The sequence below is a fragment of the Toxorhynchites rutilus genome, chromosome 3, assembly GCF_029784135.1.
Source record: "Toxorhynchites rutilus septentrionalis strain SRP chromosome 3, ASM2978413v1, whole genome shotgun sequence".
In the NCBI taxonomy this organism is placed as follows: Eukaryota; Metazoa; Arthropoda; class Insecta; order Diptera; family Culicidae; genus Toxorhynchites; species Toxorhynchites rutilus.
The window spans coordinates 266,585,607-266,599,978 of NC_073746.1; the positions used below are offsets into that span (position 1 = coordinate 266,585,607).

Sequence of the window (14,372 nt, forward strand, 5' to 3'; positions counted from 1 at the left end):
ATTCTTAGTTTATTTTAATCATTTTTGTCACCGGATTGAACGAATTCATATATTGTTCGTTGTTATACAGTGGTAGACATTCGTTTAGCCGCACCCTATTTTCCTCAATATTTTTAAAAACAAATCAATTCTTTGTACAGTTTTGCTCATAAAAGACGATTATTGTTTATTTTCATCGAATTCATTCTAAAAAAAAGTATAAATTCACTTTTTTTGTTTTCTAAGTAATTCAAATATGTGGAATCAGGGTGGACATTCGTTTAGCCGCATCCTAAAATTTCAATAAAAAAAATTTTTGCGGCAAATTTCGAGTCCAATCGGTAGCTAATATTTAGTATGTCCACCTCCATTTCGGATCACTTCGAAAACTAGATTTGGCATTGGGTCAGACAGCTTTTAAAGTGTTACCATATTGATTATAGCCCAACATTCCTGAAATACTGCCTTGAGACTGGAAATGTTGTCAAATTGTCATCCGTTTGCATAGACCATCTCGGCCAAGATTCTCCATAGGTTCTCTATGGGATTGCAATCGACTGCCAGCAGGTCTTTCAAGAAATGGAATGTCCTTCTCGGCAAACTATGCCTTCGATTGCTCGGAAACGTGGATCTATGCATAATCCTGCTGAAAAAACGACATCCTCGGTAGCGTTATTCTCAATATGGTCAATCAAAACGTCCTCCAGTAATTGAAGATACTTTTCGGAGTTCATTCGGGTGAAAATGAAACGAGTGAGAAGCTTGCTGTGATAGGAAACGACTCTCCACACTGTCAAACTTCCGCCCCCAAAGTTTCGCTTCGATCTCACGACATGTCGTTGACTTAAATTGTACCAATAGCAACTGTACTGTCCGGACCATCCAAATTGAACTTTCTCTCCGGAAAATACAACATTTCTCCATTCTAGTTTCCATTCCATGTATTGCCGGGCGAAAATGAGATGGTTCTGCTTATGAGTGGCGGTCAGTTTCGGTTTCCTTTGAGATTTCTTCCACATGATGTTTGGTAACTCATTCAAGATGCGCGCAATATGCCTCTTCGTTACTGGAACAACCGATTCTGCCTTAATGTATGAGCAGGACATCGTTTCCTGGTTGCTTCGTGTCTTATTCGACCTTTAAGACGCAAAGTAACTTTGGTGTTCCCATTTGTTGGTCGTTATATCCCATATTTCTGGCATTATTTAAAGAAATTCCGTACCACTTTCTTAGATAGATCAATTTTTGTTACGATCGAGCGATTAGAAAACTTTTGTTCACTGAATATCTTTATTATTATCCGCCCCGCTTCCGTCAATAGAATACCTTTCGCCATTCCTTTAAATTCTACGTAAATCACTAATCTGACCAACTTCTTACTTTGCACATCTAATATTTATCCTGTAAATTGAACATTCCCCAGTATTTTTTCAAAAAACACAGATAAAGGCTTGGTGATTATGCGAAAACTCGATTTTTATGCCATGCGGCTAAACGTATGTCTTGGGAAAAAACGACGTTTGAATGTTTATATCCACCGATGCCGCCTTGCGTGTGTGTGGTTGTGACACACGTCCTTTCAATAAAATTGACTTAAATATACTATCACTACAGCAAATAAGTATCCCGATAAAAAAAAGTCACAGGAGGGTTGTATCCAAGACACGACCGCATAGTTGACGTAGGATTCCGTTAGGCTATCTGCTGCATGCTGATTTTGGATAAATTGTAAAACTCTTCGATTTTATTTATATTCCATCTAGCATAAGTTCTATTCAGCTCATTGAAACATCATTCTTCAATCTACGTTCGATGGTTTGGGTCAGTTTTGTCTGGTTGTTAGGAAATGTTTGTTCACTCCACCAGTGTCCATAATCGAGTGGTAATGATAGAAGGATGGTGATTAGTCATTAGATAGTGCGTATCACGTACCAAAGCCGCCCTCTGTATTCCTGGACGAGATGGCTCCTGTGTAATGTATGGATGAAATAAAGAAAAAAAAGCTCATCAATCATCATCGAACACAAATTTTATCACCAGAAAAAAAGTGTTACTTTAGTATAGAGAAAATATATTTGAAATGGAAAAGGTAATTTCATTTATAATTTTTTTTTCTGAGTGTTCAACCCATTTCTTTTCGCTTTAAACCCAACGGAACACGATCCTACATGCCTCAAGGCGAATTTCAATTGAGCGAACAGCACCCAATACGATATATAGAGCATATGTGGAATCACTTTTTCGAATACTCCTTCATTTTTCCAATTTTGCTTGTCGCATGAACTTTCGTTGGGAGAAAAAAAAATTGTTTCATATTTCAAGTCATTTTAACACAATAGCTACCATATACAATTTTACGCTTACAGTTCTGCTAAAAGTTTCAAAATACATGATCGGTCATTGATATGAAATTTCACGAAGCAACCAACATCAAAGTTCCAAATTTTAATTTTATTTATATTCCATCTAGCATAAGTTCTATTCAGCTCATTGAAACATCATTCTTCAATCTACCTATCGATAGATTCTTATTGGAACGAAAATAACAAAAAAAAAACTCGTTCATCACTCCGAACTTATCCGCCAGCACGTATGCAATCAGCAATGCCCACGCTAGTTACAATGAGCACTATCCATTTGTGCGCGTCGTTAGTTAAACTATCGACCACGAGGGTATTTACATGCTGATTTCCCCCAGACACCTTGGATTAGAAATCTCTGTTAGGGAATACATGTCGGTGAGAATAAAAGCTCCCCCTACTTTTATGTATCTGCAATGCCGATTTCCCCCAGGCAGCTTGGTTTAGATGTCTCTGTTAGGGACCCGCCGCATGTGTCTTCAATTTCGACCTATCAGAAATGGGTATTTCCGTTAGGATGGGGGTTGAGATTTTTTAATTGTTCGATAGTTAGTTTCATGACATATATTATTTTAGTCAATGTAAAAAATTGTTATAGAGTGCCGGAATTGAATGACGCAAAAATCTCATCAATCCATCATAAAATGACTGAGCAATAAGCATTTGAAATTGGATAATTTTCACGGTGCGCTCGATTTTCGATTTTCAATTTGTACCCCAATATGTTCCCGAAAGACGTAATCCTACGTCAAAACATTCCTAGTTGTTTTGTAAGTGTTTCAAGTTTTTTTTCAAGTTTAATTAATAACAGGAAAAAAAAAGTTGAATGTCGTTATTTTTGTTGGAGTATAAAAAAAATTACTCTGTTTTGAAGAGGCTGAATTGGATGACTGTTAAAACTGAATAATGACGAAGAAATCATATTTTCTGGAGTTTTTTCATTCAATTATACCCTTTTCTTCAAATAAATGCCAATAAAACCTGAAAAATATGCAATAGCAACACTACAGATAAATTCAACTTTCGGTCTGTGACACCGTGCGCGAATACGTGTTATGATTTTGCACGCGAGTACAGGAGGGTTAATAAAATGTGCAGAAATGTCTGAAGATAAACGTGGAACAAAGGGATACCGATACTTCAAATCAACAAAGTGAACAAACCTATCAACACTGATCAAACACAAACAATAATTCACTAGCTTTCTAGCCGTAGAATCAGACGAACTACTCGTCTGTTTCTCGTCGAGCTCGTATCCTGGAATATTAAAATAAACGAGACGAGTGAATTAACGCTTATAGAATAAGGCTGTAAAGAAGACAAATAAAACCAATTAAAAATATTATAATCAATGTTTTCTCACACTTTTTGATCATCTAACGCACTATTAACTATTTCTTGACTTACCTACCATCTGTAAAGGTCGATTCTTACACATGAAACAAAAACTGAACAAAACACAAATGCAATAAAACAAAAAAACATATTTTCAGTTTTCGTGCGATATTATTTCTTTACCCTATTTGGTCACGTGGTTCACTTTATAAAAAAATTTTCTTCGTCGGCAACACCACGGTCAATCCTCTGCTGCACCAAATCGCCTCCTCTGTCTGCTGTTCGTTTCTGCGAAGGTTTTTCAATCCAATGAATGAACTTTTTTGCGAAATCATTAATATGTACCTATTCACACTTTCTTCGAGTTAGACTCTGCCTTCTTTGATCGAAGTACAATCTAGTCTGGCGATTGTCAATTCCACGATCTACTAAAACGATGGAAATAAGTTGCAACTGCTCTGAGAGTAAATGTGAATGAACAGCTATGCATTATTCATCGGAGCCATTCCCGGTGATCTCATATGAATTTAAAAGAGTGTCTATCTGTCTGAAGAAAACTGACCGTGCTCTCTGCGATTATTTGATGGAAAGATCTAGGGTCTGGATATCATACTTAGAAAACCAAAGGGATGTTCTTTCAATGATAAATGATTGATTTGCCAGCTGTTTATAAATTTGTAAAATGAAGTTTTATATCACACTAATTCGTAGCTAAAAATCACCAAAAAGTGTGCCCAGCTCGCTACTGCGCTCAGAATCACACCGAGATGTCCTTCGCTCTGTCTCTTTTCATTCTTGTTTCAGAACATATATAATACGTGGCTTAACATAGGACTGGTGAAAAGGATTACTTTCTCTAGAGCGATCGAAGAAAAATGAATATTCGCTTAGCGATATTTCGTGGTACAAATATCTTGTTCGATCGTTTCGGAGAATTTTCTCAATTTAAATTTAATCGTCTAAAATCTACTCCGAGGAATATTGTCTTCAAATGATAGAATTCAAGAAAACGATATCACGCTGTTGCAAGAATAAACCCATAACCTTGTTTCCCGATGCCTTGTGTGTAGTTTGCTCTTATTTGCACGTTTTATCCATAAAAAAAATGTTCATTTCACTTTCTGACTTATGCTAAATTATCATACTGATATACTCTCACAAATAATTTAATGCTTGCAAATTTAATTGATCACTCCTATCACACGTTCCGCACGTTATATGTCTAATTTGCCGAGTTGAGTACACTGCTCGCAACTCCTGGCTGCTATTCCTCGTTCATTTCGTTTAATAATTTATGTTGTATAAACTACCCGGCTCGATGAGACAATGCAATTTTAGCGAACAAAAGGGTTGGTATGGTTTTAGCAGTTGTATATTATGTTGTCTTGTGTGTTTTTTTTAGCTTTCGCTCTTTGAATAACGCGCTAAACAGAAACATCACCGTCTGTTTCGATAATCTAAGCTAGTAATTAATAAATTTTGACTAAACGCGTTTCACTTGTAGATTTGTTTGAGTGTATGTTGATGTGGTTTGATTTGATTTAAATATTCGCAGGTGAGAATGAGTGTATGATATATTGAATAATATACTTTCGGTTTCTTGAATTCATTTTCGCAAGCGGAGTGATCAACTTTTCAACGACTGGTTTGAATACACTTGGTCATGGCTATGGAAGGCGGTGACAGCACTATTCGAGTTCATGCAGCAACTACAATGTGGGATTTTTTATTTATGTACGACTCTAATGTACCGCTAGTGACTATCTTCCAAAATATTCTGTATCTGGATTACAATCAGGTTAAAAAAATTGATCATCCCTATCACGAAGCATTATATGCTTATAGCAAAGGTGGCTTAGTGGGTCCTAAATAATTACCTCATAGTCTGCGCACAAATATCGATTACAAAAGCAGAACTAGGTAGAAATCAAATACAGGTTCTGAGTGTCAGTGTTGGTACTTAACGGATGGAATGCAGTTTCCAGCGTAGCACCAAATAGGCAACTACGCGTAGCCCTATGAAGAAACCGAATAGTGCCGTTGCGTCGATCCAGTACTCGGCCTTGTCCATCGACATTTCCTCGAGAAATTTCTGCGGGCTGCGATAGTGGCAGTAGATTTCGGTACACTGAAGTTTCTCCCGGTCCATGCCGTAAACCGAGACCATTGCGCCCTCGAAACCGTACCGCACGTAGCTGACGTACGTTAGCCACTGTAGGTATTTCGGAATGACGTCGAAGTTGACGAAGAAGCCGGAGAACAGTATGATCGGGATGGTGGACACCGGGCCCAAAAAAACACCCGTCTCCACACTCATTCCGGCACCAATCAGCAGCCCGAGACTCTGCGCTACCAGAGAAGTTAAGATACAAATTAGGACGAACATGCCCGCTCGCTTGGGTTCCAGTGGCTGGGAGGTAAGATAGTATACAACGATCACGTAGACGCTGGTGAATAATACCTGAAAAAGAGGAGGAAATCATCAATATGGGAAAATTTGTACGTGGCTCTATATCAGGATTGGCCAGAGCGTCGACCGCTGGTGACAAATCGTAATTATAACAGTGGTTCGCCTGTTTGATATGTACATCTTTCTTAAACTCCTCGTGTACAACGAGAACGGCCGGTTTTCAGTAAACATTACCCTAAAAGGGAAAATTACTACAGTGGATGTCCACATACCACGTGGACAACTTCAGGGGTGGTGGGGTGTAGGAGTTACGAAAATGTCCACGGTGAGGAGGGAGGGGGTATCGATGATGTTCACGTGGACAAGTTTAATGAATATTTTGAAAAAAAATATCTGCTGTTTTCAATAATATATGAAGTCTATTCTGCATTTCTAAGAAATTTATCCCTATTTATCAATAAAAGCGTTGAGCTGTCTGGTAGTGCTGCAAGGTCGAATATTTTCTTTATATCGTTGATCTTCTTTGCTGAGGTTTGTATTCTGAGAATAACGTACATGACTTGAACATGAATTTTCATTGGTTTTGAAGGACCAGGTATTCTGGCAGGATGAAGATGCCAGCGAATGTTTGAATTTTGTAACATTCTGGTTTTTAAGAACTTCCAAGGTTTTGAGAAAATGAACCACGAACAACAAATTCCTCCATAGGGGCACAGACCGTATCTCTGGAAAAGTTTCCTAAGCAGCGTGTTACATTTGCAGTTACTTTTGCTGCAGCTACACTTAGAAAAATCCTCGGTCGAAAACTACCAAATACATTTGGTAATGCAAAATTAGTAGAATGTACAAATTTTTTGTACATATTGTCAACAAACCCGCATCCCTACCAAAGATTAGTATATTTTACTCGAAAACATTAGTAAGCTTGGATATTGTCATATCTAAAAACTGGTGAGAAAAGCGCGTATTAACCATTTTCATTGTTCCCATAAGGCAATACGGAGGTATAATAAGGATATAATTCTAATACGTGCATTTTCGGCGAGAAAATGTAACCGATATTGGGCTTCCGAATCATGGTTCTGCTTGACATATGTGTTTATTAGTACGGTCGAAAATGACTATAGATTGGTAGTATTTACAAAAAAAATCGTTATATTTACTATTTATTTCTCTCAGTGTATTCATGTGGCACTCACACATTCCAACACGCAATAGGGCGCTTGCAGCGTGCATATGTATTAGTGATCTGTTGGGCAGATCAGATGTGAAGCAATGGTCAAAGATGCACGATGTCACCGGGAGTGTTGGGGTCCAGCTCGTCCCAAGTCTTCTTTAACGCAGCAAAATAGTTTTGCTTGTTCGTAACGTCAGGTTTGTTCAAAATCGCCCATAAATTCTCAATAGGATTCAAGTCGGGGCCACACCATTAGTTTGTTCCGGGCCGATCAGAAAATTGCTGCTGTTTTCTTCGCAGTATGCTTCGGGTTCTTATCTTGTTGGTAGGTGTAGTCCCATTCTCAGCATGTATTCTTCCAGGTTCGCGCACAAAATGTCGATGTAACCATAGTCACAATACCGTATCGTTGACCTGCGCTATGTTTCCCACCCCAGCCCCAAGAAGCAGCCCACACCATGATGCTTCAAACATCGTGCTTCACAGTTGGTTGTAAATGCCGGCTCTAGAGGCCCACGCCACACTCGATTCAACATTCATTTAATCGCCCGAATAATTGTTCTTTACATCCCTGATGAAATAGCGTGTCCGTTCTTGCATCAGTCCTTCATTTCAGTCCTCTTCCCGGTTGATCGGCCACGCTGCCGAGCATCTGATGCTTTCGAATGATCAGCTGGACCGCACCACGGCTTACCCCATACTTCCCAGCAATGTTTCGTTGAGAATTCTTACGCCGGAGGTCGCGCACAATCTAATTTCGGACCTGTGTTGAGATTTCCTTTCCACCCATTTTCCGGAAGCTTCCTCAGCGTCAAAAAGACGTCACTACAAGCGAAAAGTTGGCTAAAGAGCTACGAAAATTATGTTTGTGTCAGATGTAAACAACCAGTTGTCGAAACCGAAGGAAAAATACACGGTAAAACAAATTTACACAAATGGGTTTTTTATGTCATACCCTAAAAGCACCCATTTTCGACGTAGGACTACATCTTACATTAAGGGTATCAAATCAGAAAACAGGTCACGTTTTTATGAAATAAAGTTAATGTTAATAACTTTTTTCAGCTGCAAACGGGTTTTAACGATTTACATACCAATCGAATCGAAAATTTTCTAAGCTTTGTTCTATATGCTATACATTAGAAGCATTTCCATTTCCCCATACATTTGTTCTGTCCATGTGCTTTCCCGAACAGAGCTGTCAATAACGGGCAACTTATGTAGCCGCTAGAATAGAAACAACGAAGGGGGTAGCGAAAAGAGATTATTTCGAAAGTAAACTCCACCCTTGCATAGTAAATAAACTGTCGCTAGCGTATAAGTATTGCATCTCCTCTGAGGAAAATTCTCAGAATCTTTCTGTGCCCGAAACAACAAAGGTCCCTTATTCTGCTCGTTTTTTTGTGCATCTGGCAATTAACTCAACCACCCGAGCCATGACAAAGCAGATGAAAAAAGAGAAGTGTGCAAATGATTAACTCAACCATCCGAGCCATGACAGAAACATAGAATTTGTTCATTTCCTGTAGGGGCTGTCCACATACCACGTGGACAACTTTAGGGAGGGTAGGGGGTAAGAAAATGTCCACTCTTGTCCACGGAGAGGGGAGAGGGGGTATAGACTGAGTCCACGTGGACAGGAAGAATTTTCTCTCCGTATTTATCAATAAACGGATTGAGAAGCCTGAGAGTGCTGCCCAGGCAAACGTTCATATATTTTCTCTCATATCATGGATCTTCTTCAGTGAAATCTGTGTTATAAAAATATCTCACGTAAATTGTGAATGACCAACTATTTCCTATGATCGAACTTTTATAGTTACGGGGTATGCATAGCCCTCATAGCCAAAACTATAAAAATTAAACGATTCCATGATGGTTGAGATTCCATGATATGCGTAAATGATTTTTATCAATTATAATTTTCTATACGTTTTGTTATATCTCGAGAACAATATATGATAACAACGTCTGTATAGTTTTTCATACAGAATTGCGTGTAAAATCATTTTTCCAAAGTATTTTCATTCCATTAATTTCTAGGAATAAATATTTACATTTGCAGGAGATTGTCTATGCATCACTAGTCGTTGAGCCAGTGTTCTGATAAATTATAGAATATATCAGGAGGTGATAGAGGATCATATTTGATGAAAAAATCCTACGCATGTAGTCAATTCTCAACTTGGACATTGTTGAATTTTTGTTAAGTCTAATTTTATGTCTTGAACTGACTTTAATTTAGAAAGTACGCTCCTTAGAATAATTATACTGTTCATTTGAAAGATAAGAAAATTTTGCATAGAATGCAATTGTAAAATTAATAGAACCCAGGATCAACTATCAAATGTAAGGTACCAACTTCAAATTTTGTGTTTTTAATTAATTTTCCAAAAATGCATGATAAACTGGATTGTTTCTATCAGCCAAATTGAAGCTCTCCAACCACTCTACAGTTCCTTCCTTGACACCACACTATTATCCTTCTTGTTATCTTCCACTAATTTAAATGTGTTCACAACATAATGTTTATGCAAGTTTTCCTCAAATGAAAGCATCGTGCGCACTTTTTGACTTTTCAGTTCAGTCATTTTAAGGCAAAAAACCGGTCTCAAGGAAAAGTTCAATAATTCTTTCGTAGTTAAGATTTGATCATCAGCGTGGAAGATTTTTTATGATCCCCTATCTCTTCAAATTTTTCGGATCAGCTACCTAATAACCTATATATAATAATATTATTTTAAACAGATATAATAGTTTTCGATATTTTATTCAATTTATGAGAAAGTTTTCTCAATAGTTTGAACATTTATAAAAAAAAATAATAGAAGGTTAATGAATTTCTCAAAAAAAATGTTTCAATCGGGCAACAGGCTTCAGGGCCATTTTTGGAAAAAATGAACGAAATTTCAATAAAATGGGGAGGATCGGGGCAGCGGAGGATTAATTTGGCGTTGAATTGCTCTCTGGTAAACTGTGACGTTTTAATAAGGATTTAAGTGGAGGAAAACTAAAGAGCAATACAAATAACTTATCGTGCAAGATTAGTAAAAAATTATTGAGTCGTGAGTTTTTTGATTTTTTTTCCCCACGAGCATTTTGGAAGCTATCTAGACACGCAATGCAGGATGGTCAATAAGCAGTTGAAAAATAAAAAAATATATATAGATATTGAAAATATTTTTAATAAGGTATTAGTACCCTTTGAAACTATTGCGGAAAAGGTTTCTATTGCGCTGATGACTAAAAGTGAATTGATTGTGTGAATGAACCGACATTTCCTGTGGCGAAATGTCGAAAATGTTTTGAGTGATCTTTGAAACGCTATAACTCTGTTATAAAATAATGCATTCGTCAAAGCATCAACTGGACCATGTATTAAATATTTCCAAGATTGCGATAAGTAGATTTGACCATCGATTTGCTGTGCGTTCATTATTTCATGAAATATTCTTAATTCGAAATCAAGGGATAATTTTTCATTCGATAGAGAATACCTCTGTAGTAAATAGTTCTACTGAAACTCTCTATGAATAAAATGGACGCGAAATCATGTTGATTGGATTGCTTTTAAGCATATATTCTCAAAATCTAGAGAAACTTTGAAAACAAACTATAAACGCGTTATCTTTTCTTGCAAAGTATTTTATCTACAACACATATACACATCACCCACTAGAAATTTGTAGCATGAAAATGCTGTATTTTTTATCTTAATGTCATCATTTATATCGAAGATTCAGGCGTTCCGAAATCTCTGAAAAATTTCGACCTTTTACTCCTCATCCTTTGTCAAGTGAGGATCTATAGATATCAGTACATGCTTCCTACTTTATCTTTTCTTTTTTTTTGAAATTCTTTTTAAATGATAGAAAAAGAGTATATGTATATAAAATCGTTCTGTTCGTTTTTGTGCGCTTCAAAAACTCGAGCTCTGATGGAGCTCATATTATAACACAAGATACGAGCCACTTCAAAAATTGTTGTTGCTACTGCCAACGCCTCAAGAAGCTTCAAGATTTCCAGATGAAATAAGCACACTTCTGAAATAAATCTGTGTAGGTAAATTAACTTTCTAGTATTGAATATGTATTCTTTGTGACAGTAACACAATTCTTTGCATGTGTTCAAAAATCGTGAGCTTAAATTGTATCTGATAGTGATTTTAAATCTATTTAATTTTATTCGATTGGCTTTGCTCAAGATCAATCCTTGGAATTTTGTAATTTATTTTCGGATGCGGATTGTTCAACTGGATATTGTGCGTTTCCGTGTTGACAAACCAGATGGCAGATTGCCTTTAAGATAATAGAAAAACAAAGTATTACAAGTATTTTAATTAGAGACGAATGAACTGCAAAGTTTAAAGCCTTTCAAAAACAATGAACAAAAAACATACAAGTATTTCAAAATTAAACTCATATGGAATATTTGCTTTGTTTTACTACTCATTTTTCTGTCATAATAAACCAATGAGCCACGGCAAACGTGGCAGGGTTCAGCAAGAAAAATTTGAAACAAAATAAACTTAAATGGAATTAAAATTTAATTCATGCGCAATTCAGTTATTTCCCGAATTATTCTAATAAAATCAAGAAAAATGTCCACGTGGACAACAGGGGGAGGGGTATGAAAATGTCCACGCTTGTCCACGGAGGGGGAGGGGGGAGTTTAAAATCGTGCTTTTTCTGTCCACGTGGTATGTGGACAGCCCCGTACATGTGAAACGCACACCTTCGATACTTTGAGTTGCCATTGGTATTTGGTCTCGTGCGCATCGGCTCTATTCTGATGCAACAAGTTCCTAGCTTTCTTGACGGTTTTGAACGAGAGTCAAGAATCGATTCGCCATAAAGGGTCATTCTCGCGATGTTTCATTTTTATTGCTGCAACTGTGTGCATCAGTTAGACGCGTATTTGATGCTTGTTGAATGGCGATGTACGGAAGATGCCTCTCGTTAAATACTTAGTGCAATGCGTACATTGATATAAAGACACAAATTTCGACATATGATCAATTAGTGTATTGTTCTCGCAAAGGCAAGAAAGAATCGTTGCTTCTCGAAATGATTCTACAAAACCACGCAAGCTCTTGAATCTTTTCAGGGTCCCCGGAATTTTTGACTAAAGAGTTATTTATGAAATTAGATATATTCGCAAATAATATCCGAAATGATAAACCAACAAATTTAAAAAAAAAGATTGCTTAGTTCTATGTCCCAAGCGGTCGTGTCTCGGATACAACCCTTCGAGTTTTTTTTTGTTTTTCTAAAAAATAAATCAAAAATACTAAAATGAAAAAATGGTCTACTAATTACCTACTTTTACGTAGTATTGACTGGAATACCGAAAAGACTGAAAACAACTTTTAATATTGGTACACTTCGATTTCAAATGGGGATGGATTTTTTTGTGCCCATCACTGTATACATACATTCCTTATCTACAAACTTTTGTTAAGTGGCAAATCGTTCATTCAGAGGGAATATCATTTGGTACTTCTAGTGCATTTTGTGATGAAGTGCTCCTCTAATTTATACCAAAATTTGATCGATCGGCTAAAAAAACAGTTGAACGTATCAATAAGAGTCGTTCGCAGAGGGTTGGAGGATTCACTAGGCTGATTTTTTTTGTTGAAAACATTAGAACTGACGGCAATATTTGAAATGTTATAGATGATTTTCTAAAACGCTACGAAAAAACTGTTTTTGGCACCTTTTCAAATAGATGCAAAAAATTATATTTTTTCCGTCAATAAATAAATAAACCTACTCTCAATACAAGGATAATTTGTATTTGAATGAAAAATCACCCCTTGGTCTTTGATGATGAATAATTCAATAACTGAAAGGCAGTTTCGATAACTTCAATATTGATTGTAACGCTAAAAATCCAAAATCCGGATTTTTAGCGTTACGTAATTCGTGCACGACGCCTAAGGTTAATTGGCTTTGCTGTTGACTTAATTATCAAAAAATGTGGTAGGTCACAAAAACTTTGACAAAACACAAAATTCGATTTCTTATTTCTTCCCGATATGTTTGTTCACTACGCTACACTTGTCCTAGATTTTGTTAACAATATAAGGACATGAGTTTCTCTCCATTCAACTTTTCAAAAAGTTTGCAAAAACCATAAATCATAGCAAATTTTATAACACACCAATAGTTGAAGTAATTCAGTTATCCATATTTCCAATATTTATGTTAAACTTACTTGAAATGGAAGATCGGCAACCGTTTTCGCGAAGTAAAACGATTTCAACGAGTACCAATAGTTGAGATGTTCCCTCACAAAGACCGCCATTTCGGTTGGAACTAGAATTAGCAAACAAACAGAGCTTTTAAATAAACGATCAGACTAGAACAAAGAATCAGCGCTCACATGTTAAAATAGTCGGCATCATAGCGGTGAACATTGTGAACATGGTGGTAAAGAAAATGCACCCAGCATTACTCATTATCTTGGCCGCATCATTACCGATGTCGTAGTAAATCATCCCAATAATCGCACCCACAATTACGTGCGACAGTAGCCTCATTTGTGTCAGCGTTTGATCACGCATGATTGTGATGAAGGTTCGCTTCAACAGTATCCAGAACTGCATCCAGCCGGAAGTTGGAAATCCGGTCAGCTTTTTTGGTACTGCGATACTGACACTTTCCGTCGAGTCCAGCAGCGACGTTGTGCATGTAGGCTTCGATGACGCAGAGGGGCCTCCTCCACCGGCTGCGTGGGAACCAACAATCGTAGAGCTAGTCGCTGTAGCTACTATACTGCATGGATCATCGGTTGTTTTACTGCTAAGAGAAGATGCGAATTTATTCTCATTGTTCATCGGTTCCGTCGTGGGCATATTGATAGTGGTAAACTGCACCGCTGACGGCTTTACCAGATCGTCTTCGCCAGTCCTCAGCGATAAAACTTGAACAATCTTCTCTGCTGACTGGTCATCTTCCCGTGTTATGTTTTTCTGTGATTTACTTTGAGCTAGGACTGGTTGGTTGTAATTGTTGCATTTGCCGTTGTTGACTGCCGTCACGAGTTTGCTGTTCCAATCTCCATGCTCCCCACAAGCCACTTCCATCACTGTTAATGTTCCAAGTTATTC

At 37.2% G+C, this 14,372-nt stretch overlaps 1 protein-coding gene across 2 annotated transcripts in view; it reads right to left on the bottom strand.

The window, feature by feature from the left end:
* Positions 1 to 4,340: 4,340 nt before the first annotated feature.
* LOC129775902 (ATP-binding cassette subfamily G member 4-like) overlaps positions 4,341 to 14,372 on the bottom strand; it is a 56,892-nt gene continuing 46,860 nt past the window's right edge. For both annotated transcript variants that reach the window (XM_055781125.1, XM_055781124.1), the window contains 3 exons: positions 13,646 to 14,350; positions 13,478 to 13,578; positions 4,341 to 6,135 (listed from right to left, as the gene is read on the bottom strand). In XM_055781125.1, coding sequence (XP_055637100.1) covers positions 5,635 to 6,135; positions 13,478 to 13,578; positions 13,646 to 14,350 — 1,307 coding nt within the window. In that variant the 3' untranslated portion in view covers positions 4,341 to 5,634. The remainder of the gene's footprint in view (positions 6,136 to 13,477; positions 13,579 to 13,645; positions 14,351 to 14,372) is intronic.